This window comes from Nicotiana sylvestris, chromosome 12 (assembly GCF_000393655.2).
Source record: "Nicotiana sylvestris chromosome 12, ASM39365v2, whole genome shotgun sequence".
Taxonomy (NCBI): domain Eukaryota; kingdom Viridiplantae; phylum Streptophyta; class Magnoliopsida; order Solanales; family Solanaceae; genus Nicotiana; species Nicotiana sylvestris.
In genome coordinates, this window is record NC_091068.1 from 95,269,563 (window position 1) to 95,296,336 (window position 26,774).

General features: G+C 34.4%; 3 protein-coding genes across 5 annotated transcripts in view; 1 reads left to right on the forward strand and 2 right to left on the reverse strand.

Annotated features, from left to right (window-relative positions):
- Window positions 1-16,908, forward strand: part of LOC104244426 (peptide chain release factor PrfB3, chloroplastic) — a 28,453-nt gene extending 11,545 nt beyond the window's left edge. Inside the window, exons 1-6 of one of the 3 annotated variants that reach the window (XM_009799840.2) lie at window positions 9,419-9,703; window positions 10,934-11,151; window positions 11,283-11,483; window positions 12,033-12,245; window positions 13,412-13,613; window positions 16,259-16,908. In XM_009799840.2, coding sequence (XP_009798142.1) covers window positions 9,559-9,703; window positions 10,934-11,151; window positions 11,283-11,483; window positions 12,033-12,245; window positions 13,412-13,613; window positions 16,259-16,545 — 1,266 coding nt within the window. In that variant the 5' untranslated portion in view covers window positions 9,419-9,558 and the 3' untranslated portion in view covers window positions 16,546-16,908. Of the gene's footprint in view, window positions 1-9,417; window positions 9,704-10,933; window positions 11,152-11,282; window positions 11,484-12,032; window positions 12,246-13,411; window positions 13,614-16,258 lie in introns of those variants that run through there. The other 2 variants (XM_070165270.1, XM_009799847.2) reach the window with 2 other exon arrangements.
- Window positions 6,096-6,592, reverse strand: LOC138883404 (uncharacterized). The gene is made up of 2 exons (XM_070164087.1): window positions 6,214-6,592; window positions 6,096-6,106 (listed from the first exon to the last, which is right to left on the reverse strand). The coding sequence occupies exons 1-2, from the start codon at window positions 6,590-6,592 to the stop codon at window positions 6,096-6,098; spliced, it is 390 nt and encodes a 129-aa protein (XP_070020188.1).
- Window positions 16,909-18,180: 1,272 nt separating the features above from the next.
- Window positions 18,181-18,924, reverse strand: LOC104244447 (probable protein phosphatase 2C 55). The gene has a single exon (XM_009799869.1). The coding sequence runs from the start codon at window positions 18,922-18,924 to the stop codon at window positions 18,181-18,183; it is 744 nt and encodes a 247-aa protein (XP_009798171.1).
- Between the last annotated feature and the right edge of the window lie 7,850 nt (window positions 18,925-26,774).

Sequence of the window (26,774 nt, forward strand, 5' to 3'; positions counted from 1 at the left end):
TTTGGAAGATACTGTTTCAAGAGATCTTTTTGAGAGAGAGAATTTTTTTTGAGTTATGATGGCTGACATGTTGTTGAACACAGGACCTCTTAACTTCAATTCTCACAATTATCGCTTAAGTATTACTCCGTGCCTCCCTCTCCACTTTCTACCGGCATTACAAGCTAGTAATATAATTTTTATACACAACTACCATTTAAAATGACTTATGAAAGTATTTTTATTTAATTTTTGTTAGTGTTCAAAAAGGTTTAAAATTTATATCGTGAAGTTCTTAAATTTCATGTTTTAATTTTTTTTAACATGCTTTCCATATTCAAAAAAAAGTGTATGAGGTAAAATTGGTTAGTGGCAGTTGGACGAATGACGAAGTGACGTGTAGAACTAAAGGCAGGTGGGACGCGAGTCAGCAAATAACTAGCACCGGATGCAAGTATGTTACCGGTGCTGGGTGAATCCCTAAGGCAGAATAGCCGACAATAAAGATTCAAAGATTGGATATCGAGAAGCATTCAATGAGTAACCATTACAGAGAATATCAATATTTATTACCAACCATTATGCAATCATCAATGACGATTTTATTCTCATTCAAGAGGAGCTTGATTTGGGGATCTTTTCTCCCAAAATAAGGCTATAAATAGGAGTACTAGCATCATTTGATGGGATACGAAACATTCTGTACACAAAAAAGCTATACTTTGCTCTCATTTTTATATTCTCAATTTTTTTTCTTGAATATTGTTCTCATTTTTGTCACTAGAAAGGCTAAATTCATTCCCAGGCTTGTGTTTCCCTTAATTTTATTTCGTATTCTTGTTTATGTTATTATTCATTTTGTACTTTAGGATCAAGTCGATCCACTTGTTTATAAACCACGTTACAAATTCAATTGTATAGTTTTAGTGGTAAACAACACGTATTTTTATTATAAACCTAAATAATGAACGAATTGAATCAGTCCAACGTCTTTTTGGCAGTGTACTAGCTGCTTGTTTGGATGGTTGTTATGTATCATTTCATAAAGTATTGTACTGTATCGTTTTGATGTATACAATATTTGGATAGATTGTATTGTTGTCGTCGTTTCTGTAGGAATATATACCACAGCGGAAGCAATAACAGAATCTTATTCACGTATAATCTAAACAACTAGCACATATGGAGATTTTAGGATTACCTCTTGAAGCGTAAACACAACAAATCTATGTCGTTCTCCAGTTCCTTAGTTGAAAACACACCAGCAGATTTCCACAGTTTTCTACTGTGTTACCCAAACAATAACCGAAAATGGAGAATTTTGGGTGGGCAAAATTCTAGTAGAAACCGTAGTCAGAATCTTGTCAAAAACGTCCAGCCCTTATATCCATATATATAGCTGCGTTTTAGGTCAAAACCATTTTCAAAACCTGTTAGGTTTCCTTCTCCCACTAAGGGACAGTTTCCACGTTTTCTTTCCCACTAAGTAACAGTTTCCACTATTTTCTATTATTTAGGCACAGTAGGGACCACAAAATTTAATTAACAAGGCTTCCTATTATGATATTAATTTCGAAATTCTGAAATTAATTTCCATCATAATAAATTACGAATTATTCCACTAAAAATTCGTAATTGCACTCCTTAGTTCAATTTCGAAATTCTTCCATAAAACCTTATTTAACTCCCCATGTTAAGATTCAGATACTAATCAATCAAATTAAATTACTGACTATTTAATTTATTGATTACTTCCTTTAGACTTACACTTAACTTATTTCATGTGTCGGATACAAAATCCACCGGTCGGGTTTACACATGAAAACTTATAAGCTTTCATAAAGGAGTATCATCAATCTCAAAATCGAGACATGGATTCCATCAACTAATTATTACTTCGCCAATGTATATCATTGTTATCCAATTTACCAGGCTTATTGACTCGCGAAAGAATCTCGCCTTTTAATAAATCAAAACAACAAGTGACATACACAACTAATAATAATTATATCAGGATTAAGAGTATAAGTACATTAAATGGACTAGAGAAATTATTTTATAAAGTCAGTATAAAATACTCATCTCTACTTGATCCGTTCAATACATACAAAATGTACTAGCACAAGAAGTTGGAATTAAACCATTCCCATAATCAAGATAAATTATATTTAATCTTGTGCTACAATCATTCCGATGATTTGTCCAATTCCATCATTAGATTGTGAACATTAACTTTTATGTCTTACAAGAACCGATGATTTAATCTTCCGTGTATAAGCTAAACTCTATACACTAAATCATCTACTATGTAAGCAATGGACGCACAAACCAACACATGATCTATTTAAAATGAAACTTTATTGAATTTAAACAAGTAAATAAATAATTGTTCATAAAGAATACTATAACAATACGCATGGCTTATAGTATATTCTAACAATCTCCCACTTAGACTAATAACCATGCGTCTACAATTTTGACACCCATTCCTTCTACATGCTTATCAAAAGTCTTCTGTGGTAAGCTCTTAGTAAACGGATCTGCCAAGTTGTTCTCTGACGCAATCTTGGTGACCACTACATCCCCTCTCTGCACTATATCACGAATTAAATGATATTTACGCTCAATGTGCTTTGCCCTCTTATGGCTTCGTGGCTCCTTTGAATTTGCAACCGCACCACTATTATCACAGTAAAGCGTAATTGGCGCTTGAATCGAAGGAACCACACCCAACTCTCTCAGGAAGTTACCGAGCCAAATTGCCTCTTTGGCTGCCTTAGAGGCTGCCATATATTCGGCTTCTATGGTGGAATCAGCAACACAAGTTTGCTTGATACTCCTCCAACTTATGGCTCCACCTCCAAGAGTAAACACATTACCTAAGGTAGACTTTCTAGAATCTCTATCTGATTGGAAATCCGAATCAGTATACCAATAGGTACCAGGTCATCCGAATGGTAGATCAACATGTAATCCCTAGTCCTTTTCAGGTACTTGATTATATGTTTAACCGCCGTCCAATGCTCTTTCCCAGGATTAGACTGAAATCTTCTAACAACGCTAACGGCAAAGCAGATATCAGGCCTAGTGCATAACATAGCATACATGAGGCTCCCCACAGCTGATGCATAAGGGACTGCCTTCATCTTTTCTATCTCTTCATCAGTCTTAGGAGACTGATCTTTAGATAGAGAAATTTCATGTCTGAAAGGAAGGAATCCTTTCTTGGAATAATGTATGCTAAACCTGGAGAGTATTGTATCAATATAAAGACTTTGGGACAAGCCTAATATCCTTTTCTTGCGATCTCTCAAGAGTTTGATCCCAAGGATATGAGCCGTTTCTCCCAAATCTTTCATATCAAAATGTGTGGACAACCACTGCTTAACTGAATTCAACATGCCCACATTATTTCCTATGAGCAGTATGTCATCTACATATAAGATCAAAAACACCACTTTGTCCCCATCCCACTTTTTGTATACACAAGATTCGTTAAGACACTGATCAAAACCAAAAGTTTTAATCGCCTTATCAAAACAAGTGTTCCATGCCCTAGATGCCTGTTTTAGTCCATAAATGGACCTTTTAAGCTTACACAACATGTGCTCTTTGCCACTTTCCATAAAACCGTCTGGTTGCATCATATAGATGCACTCATCAAGACTTCCATTAAGGAAAGCTGTCTTGACATCCATTTGCCAAATCTCATAATCATAATGAGCAGCAATGGATAAGAGAATCCTTATAGACTTAAGCATGGCTACCGGCGAGAAGGTTTCCTCATAGTCGATCCCTTCTTTCTGAGTAAACCCTTTCGCTACAAGCCTTGCTTTAAAAGTTTGTACTTTTCCGTCTACACCTCTCTTTTTCTTATAGATCCATTTGCATCCAATGGGTTTAACCCCATCAGTTGGTTCTACAAGATCCCAAACCTGATTAGAGTACATAGACTCCATCTCTGATTTCATAGCAGCAACCCACTTATCGGCATCCTTATCATGTAGTGCTTGGTCGTAATTGACAGGTTCGGAGGTAGGCTCCTCAGGGATCCTATCATATGATTCTCCCAAGAGCGTGTAACGAACTGGCTGTCTTATTTCTCTCCCACTATGACTACGCACTACATCAGTTGCAACTATATCACGTTTGATTTTGTGGTTGAACCACAACATCATCAGGAGCCTGAGTTTCCATGCTATCCACAGGGATATCAACGACTTCTTCCTATTGTGCAGTCTGCTCAACATGACTCCCACTACTTTGTGGTAGTATGACTGCGGGCACTTGTTCTTGTGGGACATTAAGTCTATTGACATTTCTCCCACTACTAAAGTGCAATGGTATGTCAAAATCGACTTCCGGGGTTTGGATATGGTCGTTTTGATTTTCAGATGACTGAGTTTCCATTCCTTTGCTAAGTTCCTGTAAAACGAGTTTACTTCTAGGAACATGGTTCATCAAATAGTCCTCTTCTAGAAACTTGGCATTTGTGCTAACAATTACCTTTTTCTCTTTAGGACAATAGAATAAACCACCTTTCGTCCCTTTTGGATAACCTATAAACACGCATACATCCGTTCTTGCCTCCAATTTATCCGTTTTCCCCTTTAGCACATGTGCCGGACAACCCCAAACTCGAATATGCCGCAGACTAGGCTTGCGCCCAGTCCACAATTCTGTAGGGGTCAAGGGTACTGACTTTGAAGGAACTAAGTTCAGAACATAATTCGCCGTTTCTAAGGCATGTCCCCAAAAAGACGAAGGCAAATCGGAATAACTCATCATTGATCTAACCATTTCCATAAGAGTCCTATTTCTTCTTTCAGCTACACCATTTTGTTGTGGAGTTCCAGGTGCAGATAATTGAGATGTAATTCCACATTCTGATAAATAACCAATGAAGTCCGTAGAGAGATACTCCCCACCACGATCATATCGTAGTGTCTTGATATGTTTATTATGTCGCTTTTCAGTCTCAGTCTTGAATTTTTTGAACTTTTCAAAACATTCAGACTTTCGACGCAACAAATAAATGTATCCATATTTTGAGTAATCATCTGTGAAAGTCACAAAATACTCAAAACCACATCTTGCTTGGACATTCATTGGACCACACAAATTAGAATGAATTAACTCTAATTTATCACTTGTCCGATTTCCTTTTGAGGGGAAATTTTGTTTTGTCATTTTTTCCTTCTAAACAAGATTCACAAGTTGGTAGTGCCTCCACTTTCAATGAACTTAAAGGTCCATCCTTGACCAACCTGGAAATTCTGTTTAGATTTATATGACCCAAACGCAAGTGCCATAAATATGTTTCACTCAATTCAGAAGAACGTTTTCTCTTACTTGGTAAATCAACATTATTCAGTTCTTTAGGTGGTAACAGTTTAGGAATAGAGTCAACAACAAAAAGACCATTAATCAATGTAGCCGAAGAGAGATAACGCTTATTATGAGTAATAACACATTTATCAACGTCATGACAATTAAAATCATAACCATCTCTCATAGCGCTAGAAACCGAAATTAAATTCCTTCTAACGGAAGGTACATATAATGTGTCTTTTAAAGCTAAAACTCTACCACTACCAAACGAAATACTAATATTTCCTAATGCTAAAGCTGGGGCTGCTGAACCGTCTGCTTGATAAACATTGATTTCTCCTCTACTTAGCCGCCGCGTTACCTGAAACCCCTGCAAATAAGTGCAGATATGATTAGTGTCTCCCGAATCTACACACTATGACATGGTAGAAACAGCCACTAAAAATGTTTCAACGACAAGTAGATGCAAATCACCTGGTTTATTTTTCAGCTTGGCCAGATAAGTTGGACACTGCTTCTTATGATGCCCGGGCTGCTTGCAGTGATAACACTTGCCCTTAGCCTTTTTCACACCAGCAGTCGCGCCACCAACAGAGGGTTTTTGAGCCTTTTTCTTTTTCTGCCCGCCTCTCGGCTTAGAAGAAGAACCTGCCTCAAAATTCAATGCCACGGGAGGAGCTTGGGACTTGATAATAGTCTCTGCCGACTGCAGCTCATTCAACAATTTTGCAAGGGACAAATCCATTTTGTTCATGTTATAATTCAGGCGAAATTGCTGAAAACTGTCAGGTAAAGTCTGCAGGATCATTTCAACCTGCGTGTCTTTATCAATGTTAGCTCCAAGGACCTCCAGTTCATTCAGAAGACTCATCATCTTCAGAACATGGTCCCTGACCGATGAACCTTCAACCATTTTGGTATTCAGAAGGGTTTTCATGGCAGTCTGCTTAGCCGCACGATTCTGATCTCCGAACATTTCTTTGAGATTTTCCAGAATGTCATAAGCAGACTCCATCGACTGATGCTGATGTTGCAGAACATTCGACATGGATGCCAAAATGTAACACCGCGCCATCTCATCAGCCTTAATCCATTTCTGGTAAGCCTTCTGTTCATCATCTGTGGCATCATCTCCAGGTTTTTCTGGACACACCTCATCGAGCACAAATTTGTACTCTTCAGCAATTAGAACAATATCCAAATTTCGTTTCCAATCAACATAATTTGGACCCTCAAGTTTGTTTTGGGTAAGAATGGCAGTAAGGGGATTAAAAGCAGTCATTGTTAATCTGGGAGACATTAAATATTTAAATAGATCAAATCAGTTTGTATTATGAACATTAAAATTCAAAACACATTATATATATACAATCTATGCACCTTGAACAACAAATTTCGATGGGAAAGAAGCTATTCTTGCAATATACATATATAATGACAGATTTTCACTCCATAAACTTAAACATGTCATACTCAGATGGAGAGTAAACTGTTAATTTAAGCCAAGTGAATATCAACATTCAACATATATTAGTCCCATTGAACCAACATGCATACTCAGATGGAGAGTAAATACAAATAATCAATGACTAGTATAACATAGTGATTATTCATAATATTTTTATCCGATATGGAAGAAGACCTACGTCAACGTGTAAAAACATTATATCACTAATTTTTAAGCCCGGGGACCAAGGGAATTGATCCCCACAATTACTGGAATTAAAAACAACTAAATTTTTTTTCAGAATTTTAGAAAAACAGCAAAAACACCATCTAAATGACCCCGAAAGCCCAAAAAATGACTTCAGTCATGATGAAATCCATTTGTATTGCTCACTGGGCCGTTTCGCATGGACCTGCCAAGTTTCAGGTCAATCGGAGTCCGTCACCTTTTTGACCTCCGATTTTCTGCCCTAATTCGGCAAAACTTGTTTTTCCGTTTTACATGATAAAATTCAACTTTCAGATTATTCTAACTCAACATCACCAATATTAAAAGGATACATCAAGTTTTCAGAATAATCAACACAATCCATAACAGATAATCACACCAAAAAACAATGCAGGTTTTCAGAAAAACAAACTTTGCATGTAATTCAAAACTTGCATATAGAACATGATATTAATCCTTATGGTTTATCCTAATTATTTAATTAGACATAAGTAGGCTCTGATACCAATTGTAGGAATATATACCACAGCGGAAGCAATAACAGAATCTTATTCACGTGTAATCTAAACAACTAGCACGTATGAAGATTTTAGGATTACCTCTTGAAGCGTAAACACAACAAATCTATGTCGTTCTCCAGTTCCTCAGTTGAAAACACACCAGCAGATTTCCATAGTCTTCAACTGTGTTACCCAAACAATAACCGAAAATGGAGAATTTTGGGTGGGCAAAATTCTAGTAGAAACCGCAGTCAGAATCTTGTCAAAAACGTCCAGCCCTTATATATATATATATAGCTGCGTTTTAGGTCAAAACCGTTTTCAAAACCTGTTAGGTTTCTTTCTCCCACTAACGGACGGTTTCCACGTTTTCTTTCCCATTAAGTAACAGTTTCCACTATTTTCTATTATTTAGGCACAATAGGGACCACATAATTTAATTAACAAGACTTCCTATTATGATATTAATTTCGAAATTCTGAAATTAATTTCCATCATAATAAATTACGAATTATCCCACTAAAAATTCGTAATTGCACTCCTTAGTTCAATTTCGAAATTCTTCCATAAAACCTTATTTAACTCCCCATGTTAAGATTCAGATACTAATCAATCAAATTAAATTACTGACTATTTAATTTATTGATTACTTCCTTTAGACTTACACTTAACTTATTTCATGTGTCGGATACAAAATCCACCGGCCGGGTTTACACATGAAAACTTATAAGCTTTCATAAAGGAGTATCATCAATCTCAAAATCGAGACATGAATTCCATCAACTAATTATTACTTCGCCAATGTATATCATTGTTATCCAATTTACCAGGCTTATTGACTCGCGAAAGAATCTCGCCTTTTAATAAATCAAAACAACAAGTGACATACACAACTAATAATAATTATATCAGGATTAAGAGTATAAGTACATTAAATGGACTAGAGAAATTATTTTATAAAGTCAGTATAAAATACTCATCTCTACTTGATCCGTTCAATACATACAAAATGTACTAGCACAAGAAGTTGGAATTAAACCATTCCCATAATCAAGATAAATTATATTTAATCTTGTGCTACAATCATTCCGATGATTTGTCCAATTCCATCATTAGATTGTGAACATTAACTTTTATGTCTTACAAGAACCGATGATTTAATCTTCCGTGTATAAGCTAAACTCTATACACTAAATCATCTACTATGTAAGCAATGGACGCACAAACCAACACATGATCTATTTAAAATGAAACTTTATTGAATTTAAACAAGTAAATAAATAATTGTTCATAAAGAATACTATAACAATACGCATGACTTATAGTATATTCTAACAGTTTCGTGATGTCATACGCCCATAATATGAAGAATAAACTTGCAATATATAAAGAAAAAGAAAGGTACGAGGTAATATTATTATATAAAAATATAAGATAAATGATAAACTAGGATTATTAAATAACAAAAAGAGGCAAGATGAGAGAAAAAATAAGGTAACGACGCTATCACATCAAATTGATCATAAGTGGCACTTTTCATCGTTACGTAACGACGAATTTAACGATACGATACAATAAAATTTAAATAACAATAAAAATAAATATTATATTTAAAATAAAAATGTCATACCATACAATAATTAACAATCATCCAAACAAGCTATTAAATAACTTGTGTCATTCCTTACAGTACAATAGGTTAGGTTTTTCATTCTAGTTTATTAAGTACTGTAACAATTTAAACCTGAATGGTAGCGTCAATTGCTGGAAAAGATATACTAGCTGTCCCTAATTTGAATATCTGGAGAAGAATCGGACAAAAGAAAAATATCTGGAGAAGAAACAATAATAATTTAGAATATATGTTGGGGATTTCTTTTTCTTTTTTTGGGTCATAAAAAGAAAATTAGACGATAGTAAAGTAAGAGCAACACCATAGAAAAATATAAAAACAGGAATGTGGCACGCGCACAGCCCCAACACCACTTCCCTCTTCCCTAAGCCCGTTTTCTTCGCGGCGGTCGGAATTTCAAGAAAGCTTATTTTATCCACCCCCATTAGTAATAGTGTACTATGGCTAAAATGGGTGCTGACCCTTTTTCTGTACGAGCAGAAGCTAGTTGTTCCTCTTCTCCTTCAAGGATATTTGCTTTCAGAATTAGAGCTTATACTAATAATCAGCATATAGATGACAAGAACAGGTTCTACAAAGAGCTTGGTCTGTAATTTCCCTTCTCTTTCTTCCCTCTTCTCTGCTCATGCTTTACTTTAACTTTTTGAAATAAATAAGTAAAACCACCATCTTCTTTACTTTAAGTTTTTAGATGAGGTAGTTGCATTGTTTAGCTGAAATTCAGAATTCATTATCAGAGTCATTCGTGTGAATTTGGCACAGTCAAGTCATTTACTTTGCTTTTATATCAAGGGTTCTTTTGTTTTTGTTGTTGTTGTTGCTGGCAGTGGTTCTTTAACTATCATAAATTCATAATTGGTAGTGCTAAGTAGACTACCTACTTAATGCTCCTGTTTTACAAGGTTGTTGTACTTGGTATGAATTCATCTACTTTGCGTTATTGATTGCTTGTGCAAGTACTAGTAGTGTGAAATAATTAGTGGTTGAGAGGACCAGTGGCAAAGCCAGGAATTTACTAAGGGTGTTCAACTTCAAAAAAAGTAAAAAATATTCTCCGAGAAAGAGTGTTCAATATATGTTAAATACCTCTAAAATTTAATATTTTACCTATATACGCAGTGTAATTTTCTGACGAAGGGTGGTCAAGTCAGTTGACCACCCTTTATAACATGTAGCTTCGCCCGTGGAGAGGACGGAGGCGGAGAAAGCTCAGTGAAAGAGTGAAAGACAAATAAGCAGGCTAATTGAAAGAAAGCTAGAAACTTTCCAAGTTCTTAGTGAATGAGAATGATAAACTAAGGCCGGGAAGGAAGTGTAAAGGTCTGGATTGGGTATAGGCATTTCACAACTTCCCTTCCCGATAGGCGAAGTGGAGTATTCGTCAAACTGGGGTTGGGTGAGAGAACATAAGGTAGAGATTCTAAAGGGAGGAAACACAGAACAGATGAAAAGAATCTTTGTCAAGAGGCATGTTGGATGGAGCACAATTCAGTTAGAATTGCCAATATATTCATATTCTACGATATCAATAAGAGAAGGTATACAATACACAATTGTGTTTAAGCAAAGGGATATTAAGGGATTAAACGTTGTCCAGTTAATAAGTAGTTTACATTTATTTACAAGTCAGTGCTGTACAATATTTCCCTTTTTAATTGATAAATAAAATAAATTCCATTAATATCAAACCAAGTCGGCATAACATAAGTTTATACACGGTATCTAGTTACTGTTATAGAATCTTTGCATTCTAGTGCGTATACAGTAGGTAATAGTCTGTTAAATGTTGGTGGTATTGATGATTTCATGATGTAGGTACATTCGCTTTGAAAAGGAAGATTGAAGATTTGGTACTCCGTGCTGAGATGTTGACACCAACAGCACTAGAATTTGAAGAAGCAAGACGCCTCAAACAGGAAGAAGTTATTCGTGAGTATGATTTGTGGGATGACGTAGCCAAGTCAGATGAAGACCTTGTTCAATTAGCTGAGAGCGCCAAAGCCATTGATTCCCTCAAAGACCTTCGATACAAGGTATCATGTCCTCAAAGCTTGTTTTCACTTGTCACCATATGTTTATTGCCTTATTTGTTAATACTTCAAAGGAAAAACCATAAAACTCAACCGTGTTATTTGATTCTATTTGATTGAGTGTGATTCTGCAGGCTGAAGAAGCTAAGCTGATTACAGAGCTGGCAGGAATGGATTCTATCAACTATGAGTTTTTAAAGCAGGCCTATACTGCCTGTGTCAGTGTGAATAAGTCATTAGATAAGTATGAACTGTCCAAACTTCTTAGGGAACCATATGATATGGAGGGAGCATGTGTCACCATTGAATCTGGAAATGAGGGCATTTACTCAGAGGTGATGCGTTCTTGCTATGTTGCCAAATATACTTACGGGTTGGTAGCAAAGGACCATATACATCTTAGGTTAAAATAATAAGTCAATGAGTTTTCTAAGGAGGGAGAGAGGGTTATATTTGTGTAGCTTTACCCCCTTGTGTCGGAGACACTACTTCGAAAACTTGAAGCTGTTATGGCTGGATTAAATTGAGGTACCCTGAAATTACTGCAAGGCTCACACTGTAAGAAACTATATAGATGAAGGATCTAAATGATAATAATAGAATGCCTACACGCTACCCTCCCTAGACCCCACTAGTGGGATTTCACTGGGCCATTGTTGTTGTTGCCTACAGATATCATCTATTGATAGTTTGCTTTTACAAGAGAATATTATTCACTTTGGCTATGTTATTGGAATTTTATCATTAAATGGCAAGAAAGGCTGTTGAAAGACAAATTAGAATGGTATAGTAACTGGGGTGTAAAACTGATAGGTATTTAGTTTTTTTATGGTTGCAATGTACTCTAGGTGGTACTGCTTCTCACTTATCCAATTATGATCCAGATTTGGGCAGAACAACTGACAAGAATGTATATCAAATGGGCCGAAAAGCAATGTCATAAGGCGAGGATTGTTGAGAAACAAGATTCAGATAGTGGTGGTATCAAATATGCGATGATTGAGTTAGAGTTCAAGTCGGCATATGGCTATCTTTCAGGGGAAAGAGGAATCCATTACATGAGTGGAAATTCTGAAAATAAATTAGATCTCTCAAAGGTATTCTAAGGATACTTAGCTCAGATTTAGTTATCCCTTTGCTATCAGTTGCCATATGCATTATCAAATTCTTATATTATGCGCTTTGTGTTCCTAAGATTGCCCTTTTCTATTCCCTCCTCAACCTTTTGAGTTATGTGTTTCTGGAGAGTTATTAGGCATGCTTTCCCTGTCAGCTTCTTAAGCTATGTTGCTCGGACTCTCCGAAAATGTCGTTAGGTTCGTGTCGGATCCTCCAAAAGTAGTGCACTTTTTGGAGGATCCGACACGGGTGCAACAACATTTTGGAGAGTCCGCGCAACATAGCTCTTAAGACAAAAACATTCTATGTTCTATTTTTTAAATAAAAAAAAAGTGGAAAACAATTCATCTTAAATCTCAGTGTTGCAGCTGCATTTTGCTTCTAATATAGTTTCTCTGACATGATCAATCAATCACAGTCACTGACAGTTAGTTCAGGAATCCTCTTTAATCTAATTCAGTCATGAAATGTGATCACTACCATTAACGTTATGAAGGAAACTGTGATTATCCACATTTAACTGAAAAGGGAGGAGAAATAATATAGTTATCATGATGTGATATTATAGCATAGAAAACTATAGTATTTCAAGTTCTGAAATAGTATATGTATAGAACGTGATAATTAATGACACAGGCTCAAATTTCATCTGGACTTAATACCAAGGTATTAGCAGTGTATCATGAGTTTGTAATGTTTAGCAGAATAAGGAGCGAAAACAGTCATATAACTCAAAGTACAATGTTCTCTCCCTATTAATAAACTCCCAATCAAAATAAAGCTATCCCCCTTTCATTTGCCAAGAAGGTGGAATATAAATCACTTGGCTAGCGATTTTCATGGTGAAGTACTGTTTATCCTCCTCTATTTAGACGTAAAAAGATCTCCTTATGCCATGATGTCCTCATAGTCTCTATTTGTGCATAAAGTTAAGATGAATAATGAAATTCCTTTCAAGTGTTAGGAAGGCAGCAAAATTTAAGCTGATGAAGTATTTAACTGACTAATAAAGGAGTGATGATTCAGCTCATGTTTGTTGACCAATGATTATGTACCATTGTACCTTACATTAACACAAGATTCTATCTGATGAGATAGATACTTGTATCTTCTTAGATGCTCATCAAAACGACAAAATTTACAGGTTATCAATCCTGATGAATTGAAGGCTGGAACTGCTGCTGTTGATGTTATTCCTCTTTTTCTTGAATCGTCCCCTGACCTCTCAATTGATGAAAGGGATCTAGAAATCACGATACGACCATCATATGAAGAGGAACAGAGCAACACATCGCCTTCACTCACCATTCAGCATATTCCAACAGGATTGCAAGTCCGATCAACAGGTAATAATATTTTTGAGCGGAGTGTCATTGGTTCTGTAGGGTGATTCCTATTACTTGAGTGTTTTTGCACTATGATCTATTTAAGGTTTCTGCATACACATTATATGCGTGTGTATATGTATATAAAGAAAGTCTATTTAATGTGTCTATGCATCTGAATATTGGTGAAGATAACGAAAAGCTCTTGTATTCAGTCCTGCTGACGGCAGAGATGTGGCGTTACTGCTCTGGAGGCACTCTAATAGAGACTGATGAGTGCGTGTCAAATTAAACTCTTCCAAAGCATACAACAACAAACAACAACAACAACGACCCAGTATAATCCCATAAGTGGGGTCTGGGGAGGGTAATATGTATGCAGACCTTACCCCTACCCCGAAGGGTAGAGAGGCTGTTTCCAGGAGACCCTCGGCTCAAAAAAGCAACAGGAGCCGATATATTAGTACCATAAAAATGCATAATATAATAACAGCAATATAAGAGATATGAAATACAGAATACGAAATACGAAATAAATGGCTGGTATAGTAAAACTAGCAGGTAAAGCCCTGCATCAATAGACGACCAATTATATTCTTAGTCTAACTCCTAACTAGCTAGTCTCACTCTATTGTGCTGTAGAAATATTCACAACTTTCCCTTAACCTACAACCTTAATGCTCGACCTCCATAATTCCCTATCAAGGGCCATGTCCTCAGTAATCCTAAGTCGCGCCATGTCCTGTCTGATCACCTCTCCCCAATACTTCTTAGGTCGCCCTCTACCTCTCCGCGTGCCCACTACAGCCAGTCGCTCACACCTCCTCACCGGTGCATCAGTGCTCCTCCTCTGAATGTGCCCGAACCATCTGAGTCTTACTTCCCGCATCTTGTCCTCCATGGGGGCCACGCCCACCTTCTCTCGAATATCTTCATTCCTAATCTTATCCATCCTTGTATGCCCGCACATCCACCTCAACATCCTCATCTCTGCTACTTTCATCTTCTGGGTGTGTGAGTTCTTTACCGGCCAACATTCAGTTCCATATAACATGGCAGACCTAACCACTGCTCTATAAAACTTACCTTTTAGTAACGGTGGCACTTTCTTGTCACACAAGACTCCCGACGCTAACCTCCACTTCATCCACCCCACCCCTATACGGTGTGTGACATCCTCGTCAATCTCCCCGATCCCCTGAATAACCGATCCAAGGTACTTGAAACTACCCCTCTTGGGAATGACTTGAGAGTCAAGCCTCACTTCAACTCCCGCTTCCGTCGGCTCAACTCCAAATTTGCACTCGAGGTATTCCGTCTTCGTCCTGCTCAACTTGAAACCTTTAGACTCAAGAGCATGTCTCCAAATCTCTAGCCTCTCGTTGACGCCGCCTCGTGTCTCGTCAATTAGAATAATGTCATCAGCAAATAGCATGCACCATGGCACCTCCCCTTGAATATGATGAGTCAGTGCATCCATCACCAGGGCAAATAGGAATGGGCTGAGCGCAGACCCTTGGTGCAACCCCGTAATAACTGGAAAGTGTTCAGAGTCGCCTCCTACTGTCCTAACCCGAGTCTTAGCTCCAGCATACATGTCCTTAATCACCCTAATATAGTCAACCGGGACCCCTTTATCCTCTAAGCAGCTCCATAAGACCTTCCTAGGAACCCTATCGTACGCTTTCTCCAGATCAATAAACACCATGTGGAGATCCTTCTTCCTATCCCTGTACTGTTCCACCATCCTCCTAATATCCTCTAAACTCTTCCAAAGCATGTTGACAAAGAATACTTGGTGCAAGAAAATACCTTGCAACTCTCTTGGTTTTCCTTTCTCCGAGGTTAAAACAATATGAGAAACCGAAAAATTATATGTCGAGAAGCACGATTCTCAAATCATGGGCATGATATATGACTTGACAGGGAACTCCTACTGTTCGTTTCCAAGATGTACGATTGGATACATTGTCAACAAGCAAATAAGTTAAATGCAAATAAGTTAAATTTCTATGAGGCACCCGATAGAACACTGTAAGTCAATATAATACATGTAAGTTGTTATATATCATCTTAATCACGTAGGCGCGTTAATTAAGTCTGGCACTGATGATACCACTGTTGAGTGAACTCAGAGGATTGCTTGATTGAATGTTAGAATCATTCCTGAAAGATTTCTTTTCCGTCAGTCATTCAAAAGTCATTCTACAGAAAAATGTGATACTTTACATGTTGGGGTGGAGAAAAATGTTCTGTTTCAAGATTCAGCAGTAGATTGTATGCTCCTATGTTGTTGACAGATTCAAGGCAGGTGTTTGAGATACTATCCTATATACCATTGATTCTCTAATGGCTGTGAGATACGATCTAAGATATTGGTGTCCAACACAAATACTTAAAATCTCTTTTTCTTCTCAATGTTTTCGACTAAGGTACGGATTTCCTCCCTGCCCTGAAGCAGACGTGTTACAGCGAGCTCTGGTATATCTAGTGAAAAAATGTTTTGTGAAAACAGGAATAAGAGAGAGCATTTGATCTACTTAAATGTTTTATGCCTTACATTTAGCTTTCCTTTTACAAATTATATTTATGTGTGCACTTTATTGAGCTGTTTCTAACTTCTCCATAAAATGTCCGATCCTTTTCATAACGGTTGCTATTTGTAGGTGAAAGAAGCCGGTTTGCAAATAAGCTGAAGGCCCTCAATAGATTAAAGGCAAAGCTTCTCATTGTAATGAGGGAACAAGGAGTCTCCGACTTGGCTAGCGTTAGAAGTAGTGCTATCTCTAGTAGCTGGAATCAAGTGGCCAGAAGGTATGTATTTCACCCAAACAAACTGGTAGAAGATGTAAAGACGGGCATCCAATTGTCTGACCTTACTGCTGTGTTAAACGGAAATATTGAACCATTTATCGGTGCCCACATCAATAGTAGACGGCATGAAATCCCATGAGCCAGATGCGAAAGGATCCGAACCTTGGAGTTCTGCTAATGATTTGATGCATCATTCTCATATTTTATATTGAAGGCCAAGATTCTTCAACCCCTTTTCTTATAAGGAAAAGAAACAAAGAGAGGTATTGTGATAAGAAAAGGAAAAGGGAAAGGATGGGAGAGAAATGGAGTCAGTGTTCCATTTTGAAATGCAAGATGATGCACTTGTTTGTCATATTTTTGTTAGAATTGGTTCTTAAATTTTGTGTTCCTAAGCTGGTGGCAACTTTTTATGGTAGTTGTGCTCCACAGATCTGTAAAACAGTGAGAGTAATGTGCTACAACTTTTTATATACTAATGTGAGAGTAAATATCTTGTGGAGATTTTCTTTACTCAAAGATTGATATTTGCATGAGCAAAGTGGTAGTACCAAAATAAATATCCGACCAAAAAAAATCATAAATAAATAAATGTTGTAAGTAATTATTTGAAGTAGAACACTCATTTGGTAGGATAGTTTTTGTTATAATAATATCTGTGTAATTTCTTCCCATCTGTCTAATTCTTGGTGGATAGAATTATCCAATATCTATACTTGCAGGAGATATCAGACACCAATAAAATAGTTGATATGCACACAAGTCACAAACTGACGTGAACACTACGTTATAAATGAACCAGAAAACAAAAAAAAAAAAAACAATATCATCTCATTTTGTGCATGAAACAAATGTTGCGAACTTAATGAAATAAGAAGCAAAAAAGTTCCAAAATACTAAATTTCAGTCATGTAGGCAAATTACTGAAGATCCTCTCTTATTTTCAACACTTTGTTAGTTACATGAATCAAGGGACTCCAGTCAGTTCATTATAGCTGCTTTAACTATTCAATTAACAGCAGCTTCATTAATTTGGCAATAAACACGTCCAAAGTTTGTTAAGTTCTATCACATGTTTCACATAAGAAAAAGTTCTTTTAGAAAACGGGTACTCTACTTTTAGCAAAGTTATAAATACCCATAGATGAACAAATATAATACTTCTGGCAATTTCATGATTAATTATGTGTTTGTGTGTGTGTGTGTTAATTTTTTTCATACTTTATAATTAGTGAGATTGAGCATTCGTTTTTCTAATTTTATGACTATTTTACTGCGCCTTCTCCTTTCAACATAACCAATCACTCTGGGATTTCTTCAACGGTACATAACGTTTTTCTTTTTAATTGTCAAGGAAGATTAATGCTAATTCTCCTGAAATTAATTCTACATTGATTGTTGAAGGAAGAAATATGAAGGTATATAGTTCAGCACTAAGCAATAGTACAAAACTTCTTGTCGTACCATGAAATCTGTATATTCATCTTTAAAATATAATTGCAAATAATTCATAGTATTGTTTATACAAAATTTTGCTAGCAATATCTAAAGGCCAAAATGTTCATCTGAACTAATTAAAGTGAGCAAGTGCAGACAAAAAAATAAGCAACCTAACAAATATAATACTTTAATTTCCACTTCGGTTCCACTTTTCTCCTCGATCGGACCCCTTATGAGATAAGTTACTGTTGTTGTTGGTTCCACTTTTCTGCTCCATCAACTTCTTCTAATAACTGAATTCATATTCGACTCAATCGACCTTTTCTCAAAATAATCACTTGAATAATTGAATATAAGCAACAATAACAGTAATACCATCAACTTTTCCTCCTTTATGACTTCGCCATTCCCTCTCAGCTGCTCTTCCAAAAGGTGTATCTGCAAACCTATCAAATGAGTTATACAACGCAACATTCCCAATTTGACTAGCCAATTCCTTTGGCTTCAACTTCTCATCAATCCCTCTTTGTACAAGTTCCTCAATCTCACTTTCATTCATATTATCAAGCAATCCATCTGTTCCAACTACTAAAACATCGTCTTTTTCCACGATTATTTCCATCTCTTGAGCAACACTAGGATTATCTTTAGCATTTCCCAGTTGATATGGACAGTTAAACCTCCGTTGTTGTATTGGCGATTTGTATATAACTCTTCCGTTTCTAACCAGAAAAAATCCACTGTCACCAACGTTAGCAGCGCGTAACGTATTTTTCTCACTGTCCAAAGTTATAATACATGCTGTTGACGATCCTTCAGAATTTGTGTTTTTGTAAGCTTCTTGAAGAACCCTTTTAGGGTTCACAACAGTACCCTTTGGTTCATTAATATCTACGGCAATAAGTGAATTTCTCATAATTTCTCTTGCGTATATTCTAGCGCCGACACCCTTTTTTCCCCAGCCACCAACACCATCTGCTACACCAATTGTTTGAAATAATTTCTGGATAAAATGAGCATCTTCACCTCGTGGTTTCATTGGGTTTTCTTTAGGTAAGTATAAAGATCCAGCCACCATTTTTAGGCTTGGTAATTTTTTAATACAGCGCGGGAGTTCTGCGCCTTGGACGACTTGAGTAATAGGAGAATGACAACCGAGCCCTACAGTAGTAGAACCTCGTGAACCGGGCAGCCTGAGAACTTCATCAAACTTGTTGAATGAATATTGATCATCATCTAATTGTGGCTTCTTTGGGTCTTCTTTGGGACGTTCGTTAAAAGATGATGCAGCCAAAAGTTTTGGACTAGGGTTGTCGAGACTAAATTTGAGTTTCTTGTTGCTATAATTCCCCAGTTGATAATTATCGTTACAAAAGTCTACGTACCTCTTCTGTGGCAGCTTGAAAACTTCATCAAAGTTCTTAAATGAATGTTCATGACCTAACACTACTAGAAATCCGGAAAAAAACGACCACAAAAAGCGACCAAAATTGGTCGCTTATGGCCCAAAAAGCGACCAAAAAGCGACCAAACACGCCTGGTAGCTATATTGATGGTCCCTTTTATTTAGCGACCAAAGTTGGTCGCTATTTAGCGACCAACTTTGGTCTCTAAGCTAAAAGGGCCAAATATTCTGATTTTGACTTTAGTGACCAACTTTGGTCGCTATATTAATTTAATAATATAAATTTGGCGACCAAAGTTGGTCTCTACATATGAAATACGTTGTTTTTAATTTATCATTAATCATTAGAAAGCGACCAACTTTGGTCTCTAATCCAAATATTATATTTTAAAATCTGGACAATAGAGACCAAAGTTGGTCGCTAAATTCAAGAATTTAATTTTTTTTTAAAGATAAGCGACCAATGTTGGTCGCTATATTTCCAGAAATTGTATTTTTTTAATAGAAATCTGGGCAGGTAGCGACCAAGGTTGGTCGCTATTTCCCACAAAATTATTTTTTTTATAGTGAAAAGCGACCAAATAGAGACCAAAGTTGGTCGCTTTTCTTGGTATATTTTTGGCAGAAACTGCCTGTTTTGGCAGCTACACCACCTGCCAGCTTACCAAACATCCTAAACAGGCATTTTATGCCAGCAACAACAACAACAACAATTAAAAGCAACAATCAATAGAACTAACACATTAAGCTAACAAAACTAAGTTAACGCTTATTACAAGCCCATTCGAACTAAAAAGAACTAACACAATAGAACTAAGTTTTTTTATCTAGTTCAAAGTATATAAAGTACTTAAGGAGTGTTCTTTCAGTATCCTCGTCCGAAAGTTGGATTGCCTCGCCCGATTCATTAGGTGGTTGACTGCGTATGAATTTCTTCTTCTTTACAATACGAGTTTCATTGAATAGCTCATCTTGCTTCATTGGCATCATAAAGCTGTCTGGTGGCTTTGGTGATTATCCTCGTGGTACTATTACTCGGGATGAACTTGGATACAGAGAATAACTTGGATACAGTACCTGACAGGGTGTGTCTTTGATCAATTGTTGATCTCTATAGCTACAATGATAATGAGAAGGCAACGACATGTGTTTCAAAATAGTGATGGTGTAGGTAGGATTTTAACATTTCCTAAGTAGATAAAAGAGGTTATAGAGGAATTCTCTACTTCACTTTCCAAGAGGAAAAGAAGTTTGATTGATAGTGACAACGGTTGATGAAGACGGAATGTGTTCCGTTGGTCATGGCAGTTCCCATAGAATGGGGATCATAAGACTCTATGATGACAGAGATTATAGGAAGTTTTGTTCTAAATTTTCTTTCAAGTCTGATCCGTACAAGCTTAATGTGATATTGGTGATATTTCTTCGGATTCAGACAATGATTTGACCGACAAAAGTATGGAAATGCTCTTAAAAAGAATTAAAGGTAAAATCTTTTCAGCATCCTTCTCTACCAAGAAAAACGTTTTACTTTTAATTCTTTTTAAGAGCATTTCCATACTTTTGTCGGTCAAATCATTGTCTGAATCCGAAGAAATATCACCAATATCACATTAAGCTTGTACGGATCAGACTTGGAAGAAAGTTTAGAACAAAACTTCCTATAATCTTTGTCATCATTGAGTCTTATGATCCCCGCTTTATGGGAACTGCCACGACCAACGGAAAACATTCCGTCTTCATCAATGTTGTCACTATCAATTAAACTTCTTTTCCTTATGGAAAATGAAGTACAGAATTACTCTATAAGCTCGTTTTTTATCTACTTAGGAAATACTAAATTCCTACCTACACCATCACTATTTGAAACACTTGTCATTGCCTTCTCATCATCATTGTCGCTAATGAGAAGAACAATTAAAGGCACACTTTGCCAGGTACTGTGTCTTAGTTATTCTTGGTGGAAGTTCTATTGCATGTCTAATAACGTCATCAACCTCTTCTAATAATCCTCCGGCAATCTAAAATTCCAAAACATAAACTAAAAGTTCAATTCATATTCTAAACCTTCAATTCATATCCACAAAAGTTCAAGTCATATCCTAAAGGTTCAACTCATATCCTAAAAAGTTCAAGTCATATCGTAAAATTTCAATTTATATCGTACAAGTTCAATTCACAAGAACAAAACCTAAAAACTAAAAGTTCATCAATTCTTATCCTACGAGTTTAAACATAAACTAAAAGTTCAATTTATATCCTAAAGGTTCAATTCATATCCACAAAAGTTCAAGTCATATCCTAAAATTTCTATTCATATCCTAAAAATTCAACTCATATCCTAAAATTTCAATTTATATCCTACAAGTTCAATTCACAAGAACAAAACCTAAAAACTAAAAGTTATATTCATATCCTACGAGTTTAAACATAAACTAAAAGTTCAAGTCATATCCTAAAGGTTCAATACATATGCTAAAGGTTCAATTTATTTCCTAAAAGTTCAACTCATATCCTAAAAGTTTCAATTCATATCCTAAAAATTCAACTCATATCCTAAAATTTCAATTTATATCCTACAAGTTCAATTCACAAGAACAAAACCTAAAAACTAAAAGTTATATTCATATCCTACGAGTTTAAACATAAACTAAAAGTTCAAGTCATATCCTAAAGGTTCAATACATATGCTAAAGGTTCAATTTATTTCCTAAAAGTTCAACTCATATCCTAAAAGTTTCAATTCATATCCTAAAAATTCAACTCATATCCTAAAATTTCAATTTATATCCTACAAGTTCAATTCACAAGAACAAAACCTAAAAACTAAAAGTTATATTCATATCCTACGAGTTTAAACATAAACTAAAAGTTCAAGTCATATCCTAACATTTCTATAAACCCTAGATTTCTATAAACCCTAGATTTTTATAAAATGTTAAATAATGATAAATACAACCTAAACCCTAGGTTTCTATAAAATACAATGTTAAATAATCAATTGAAACACTAGTCATTTGAAACTAATTCATAGCTAATAAACAAAACATTATAAGCTTACACAAAAGATATAAATTGTAATTCTAACCTAGAATTTTTAGGAGGTGGAGAAGGAGAGAGACGCAGCAGCGGCAGAGGCGACGGCGACGGGGCGGCGGCAGTTGGGCGGTGGTCGTTGGTGGCGTGGGTGGGGCCTCTGGTGCTGGGAGTTGGAAGGGGGGGGGGTTGAGTGTGAGAGAGAAAAGAGAGATTTTGGGAATTTTTTAGAAAGAATGGGAGGGGATCCCGGTTTTGACAGTCTGGAATTAAAAATAGCGACCACAGTTGGTCGCAATTTTGGTAGGTAAATCAGTTTTGAATTTTTAGAAATAGCGACCAAAGTTGGTCGCTATTTCTAAAACAATTATATTACTCTTAATTCAATTTAAAATTATATATATATATATATATATATATATATATATATATGTAGTATAAATTTAGGATTTTAATTCAATTTTATATATATATATATATATATATATATATATATATATATATATATATATATATATATATAATACAATTTAAAATTATGTACATATGTAGTATAAATTTAGGATTTTAATTCTATTTAAGCTATATATATATATATATATATATATATATATATATATATAAGCTATATTCGATATAATACTACCTAATACACTTATACTTAGTGCATAGTATAGCGTAAGTATATATATATAAGCTATATTCGATACAGTATTACCTAATACACTTATACTTAGTGCATAGTATAGCGTAAATATATATATATATATATATATATATATATATATATTATATATAAGCTATATTCGATACAGTATGACCTAATACACTTATACTCAGTGCATAGTATAGCGTAAATATATATATATATATATATATATATATATATATATATATATATATATATATATTATATATAAGCTATATTCGATATAATACTACCGAATACACTTATACTTAGTGCATAGTATAGCGTAAGTATATATATATATTATATATATATAAGCTATATTCGATATAATACTACCTAATACACTTATACTTAGTGCATAGTATAGCGTAAGTATATATAGTATATATATATAAGCTATATTCGATACAGTATTACCTAATACACTTATACTTAGTGCATAGTATAGCGTAAGTATATATATTATATATATATAAGCTATATTCGATACAGTATTACCTAATACACTTATACTTAGTGCATAGTATAGCGTAAGTATATATATATATATATATATATATATATATATATATATATATATATATATAAGCTATATTCGATACAGTATTACCTAATACACTTATACTTAGTGCATAGTATAACGTAAGTATATATATATATATATATATTATATAAGCTATATTCGATACAGTAGTACCTAATACACTTATACTTAGTGCATAGTATAGCGTAAGTATATATATATATATATATATATATATATATATATTATATATATATAAGCTATATTCGATATAATATTACCTAATAGACTTATACTCAGTGCATAATATAGCGTAAGTATATATATATAAAAGTTATATTCGATATAATATTAGCTAATAGACTTATACTCAGTGCATAATATATATATATATATATACCTAACCTGTCCAGGACGTATCTGCGGTCAATTAGCATAGTACTAGCACATACAGGTACTTTCAAGACTTCTTCAGGAAGTTTTTGTAAATCCCAAGACTACTTTTAAATAAAAGACAACACATTAATTTTGAAAAGAAAAGGCTACAGATTGAATATATATATATACACACACACACACACACACACACACATATATATAGACACACACGCACGATTCGTAGTACTATTCATCCCTTGTATTACAAAACTATTAACGACTTACATTTATAGATAGTAAATACAAAAGTGATTTTTAATTTTGACCATTGTTGACCTGAATAGAGACCAACTTTGGTCGCCATTTATTCAAGAATTTAGTTTAGTGACCAAAGTTGGTCGCTATATTTAAATCAGATTTAATTATATTTCATATAATATTTAAATTAATAATATAATTATTAAAATTGTATAACTGGATCCCATTTAAGCGACCAAAGTTGGACGGTATCTTCCTACCCTTTAAGTTGCGACCAACGTTGGTCGCAATTTTTATATTATATATATATTTATATTTTATAATTTTTTTAAAATAATAATATAATTATTAAAATTTTGTAGGTGGGTCCCACTTTAGCGACAAACATTGGTCACTAATCTCAGTAAATGTTTGACCAAGAAAGTCTGACCAGTCCAGTCAACATTTTGACTAATATAGCGACCAAGTAGCGACCAATCTTGGTCGCTATTTTGTTTCTTTTATTTATTTTATTATTTTCGCTAGTTTAGCGACCAACTTTGGTCGCTTTTTCCCACAGACCAACTTTGATCGCTAAATTTTGGTCACTTTTTTTCGGATTTCTAGTAGTGTAATGATGATATGCACGCAGCCATTGATGTGTTGATTTGCAAAACCTTTGGAAAGTAAAAATATGAGGTGATGAAAGTTTGGTTAAAAGATGGAGTAATATATATATATATATATATATATATATATATATATATATATATATATATATATATATATATATATATATATATATATATATATATAAGCGTAGTATAATCCTAGTTAGAATATGTTATGGAAACTAAAAAATAAAAGTACTGCTTGAAGAGCACATTAGGGCTTGGTTATAAGTAATTTATATATGTAGTAATCCTAGTTAGAATAGGTTAGGGAAAAACAGCTTTTGGAAAGTGAATGGAATTACAGTTTTGAAAAGTAAATGGAATTACTTTTTGAAATGCAAGATGATGCACTTGATTGACATATCTATATCTTATATTATATTAATTAAAAGGAGAGTAGTGAAGCGTATGATTAAGCCAAGCGACAATCTAAAATGAAGCCACTTGGCAATTTTAAGACAACATTAAAAGTTTGAATTACAAATGAAAACATAATTAATGCAAGTAGTTTAATGGATCTTATACATAATCTAAATAGATCATAGACAATCTAATTTATATATTTATATTTATATTTATATTTATATGTATATTTGTATCTATATCTATATCTATATCTATATCTATATCTATATCTATATCTATATCTATATCTATTTATTAATCCACTCATAAATTTTCTTCTATATTAGCTAGATGTATGGAGGTAAAAAATTAATTAAAAAACTATAATAGAAAAAAATAAAAAATATAGAAATAAGTAAATTGAGATAACATATGACTATTTATATTTTGGAGTAAGTTAAATATAAAATAAAACCAAAAGTTTCTTAAGATATTACATATTTATTGAATTTAAAAATTAAATAAATTCAAGCAGCAAATAAGATCTTACATAAAGTATACTAATTATTTATAAGGTAAGAGAAAAATTAAATAATCAGTAAAATTATTTTAATTACAAGAATAATGAAGTTATATTAATATTGATAAATCAGGCAAACAAATATTATATACGTAACTATTACTACAATATTTAGATATAATGTATTTAAACAATTAAGAAAATATTTTGTATGATTAATATTTGAATTGAGTGCAGTTAATTTACGTTTGAAAGCATAACATATATTTTTGAAAATGCGGTCCAATTCAGAAAATAGAATGTTAAAAATTATTTGAATTTGAGATGAAAAAATTATTTTTTGTCTATATTATATTAGAATGAGTGTGGTAGTAACAGATATTGAATTCAAACAAGCTAATAAAAATCCACAAGACAATATAATAATATTAGGAATTGAATAATATAATATCAAAAATAAAAACTAAATAGAGAAAAAAAATAATATTCAGATTTTTTATCATAGAAAAAAAAGGGTAAAACTAATTTAAATTTGAGATGAGAAAGTTTTTTATATTGTGGTAAGAAAAGTCATAATATGTGTTACGACCCGGCCGGTCGTCTTAAGAATTTACGCCCCGATCCCCCATTAACTGCTTTCCCCAAGTTTATTTCTGCTATTTTGATTTGTCGGGATGTTCGGTTTTGAGTTTCAGAGAGTTTTGGGACACTTAGTCCCTAAATAAGAGCTTAAGTGTTGAAAAGTTGACCGTAGTCAGAAAAGTATGAAGACAGTCTCGAATGGAAATTCGATGGTTCCGTTAGTTCCGTTGGGTGATTTTGGGCTTAGGGGCATGTTCGGATTGTGCTTTGGAGGTCCGTAGCTAATTTAGGCTTGAAATGTCGAAAGTTGAATTTTTGAAGTTTCTGGTTTGATAGTTAGATTTTGATTCGAGGGTCGGAATGGAATTCCAGAAGTTGGAGTAGCTCCGTAGTGTTTAATATGACATTTGTACAAAATTTCAAGTCATTCGAACGAGGTTTGATAGACATTTTGATCGAAAGCGTATTTTTAGAGTTTTTGAAATTCTTAGGCTTGAATCCGACAAAAAATAGGTGTTTTGACATAGTTTTGAGCAT

Bases quoted from the DNA above. Each gene is read 5' to 3' on its own strand.
- LOC104244447 (XM_009799869.1), bottom strand. From the start codon at position 18,924: ATGGTGGCTGGATCTTTATACTTACCTAAAGAAAACCCAATGAAACCA.
- LOC138883404 (XM_070164087.1), bottom strand. From the start codon at position 6,592: ATGACTGCTTTTAATCCCCTTACTGCCATTCTTACCCAAAACAAACTT.